The following is a 936-nucleotide window of genomic DNA, read 5'->3' as shown; positions in this document are numbered from 1 at the left end:
GCATATTATTTTCGAAAGCACTAATCGTTGGACAAGCATTTTGCAATTAAAATATTGTAGTTTTTGTTTGCTGAGGAGAGTAGTAACGTTGAGGCTCATCTTCCGTGTGGTGTGGTGCTCTAGAATTTGTGGTAGAAATATGGCTAAACTGACGGACGTGTACCGAGCAGAGGATGTAATCGACGTGGGATACAGGCAAATACCGGTGGTTGCAGGCTCCGGCGATGATTCTTCATTAATGGTGAGTTATTGCAGACGTTCTGCGGCATTGACAAAATGATGTACTCTAAGCAGAAATAAAATGATGTATACGTAAAGTTAGGTTGGTTTATAGAAATACATATACGGACGGCTACTAATCTGAGTAGGGAAGGTGTGCAACAGCGAATGTTGATTACTACAACATCTAAAACGAAATTGTATCGCAGTTGTTTTATTTGGAGAAAGTGTTTCCATAGTACGGGAAATGTTTAGTACCACTCACACCGTTTTTTGGGTGGGGGACGGAGGGGGAGGGGGCGGTGCCCCCAAAACACCCCCCAATAGAAAGGAGACAGTCGCCGCTTTCTAAAAAGGGGAACCCCTCCCTTGGACTCCTCCCACAGGCACCTAGGGAACCGTTTGAAAAAGGGGGAAAAAACGGATTTTTCTTAGGCAAACTGAGCAGTTTGAAGTGGAATATGACCCAACTAACAGAAACCGTGGGATTTTTTAATAAAAGAAATTATGTCAAATTAGATATGGGGGGATTTTGAATAAAGAATAAAAAGTTAATTAAAAATAGAAAAAAAAAGTTTTTATAAAAAAAAATGTTCTTTTTAACAAATGTATTTTTGCGTAGAATTCCTTTCTACGTAAGCGGCCTTCGGCCGCACTTAGGGATTATAACCCTCAGGCAGTAGAATTCTCCTTTCTGTGTTGCCAAAGAAGGGGGGC

General features: G+C 41.0%; 2 protein-coding genes across 4 annotated transcripts in view; one reads left to right on the top strand and one right to left on the bottom strand.

Annotated features, from left to right (window-relative positions):
• The window catches only part of LOC118737170 (protein single-minded), a 133,247-nt gene that overhangs the window by 98,280 nt on the left and 34,031 nt on the right, over nucleotides 1–936 (bottom strand). The window lies entirely within an intron of this gene.
• The window catches only part of LOC118737172 (gametogenetin-binding protein 2-like), a 15,336-nt gene continuing 14,406 nt past the window's right edge, over nucleotides 7–936 (top strand). For both annotated transcript variants that reach the window (XM_036467513.1, XM_036467516.1), the window contains exon 1: nucleotides 7–241. In XM_036467513.1, coding sequence (XP_036323406.1) covers nucleotides 140–241 — 102 coding nt within the window. In that variant the 5' untranslated portion in view covers nucleotides 7–139. The remainder of the gene's footprint in view (nucleotides 242–936) is intronic.

The sequence above is a fragment of the Rhagoletis pomonella genome, unplaced genomic scaffold, assembly GCF_013731165.1.
Source record: "Rhagoletis pomonella isolate Grant_MI unplaced genomic scaffold, Rhpom_1.0 Rhpom_scaffold_00004, whole genome shotgun sequence".
Lineage (NCBI taxonomy): Eukaryota > Metazoa > Arthropoda > Insecta > Diptera > Tephritidae > Rhagoletis > Rhagoletis pomonella.
Note: the sequence above shows the minus strand (reverse complement) of the source record. Positions and strands in the feature narration are given on the sequence as shown.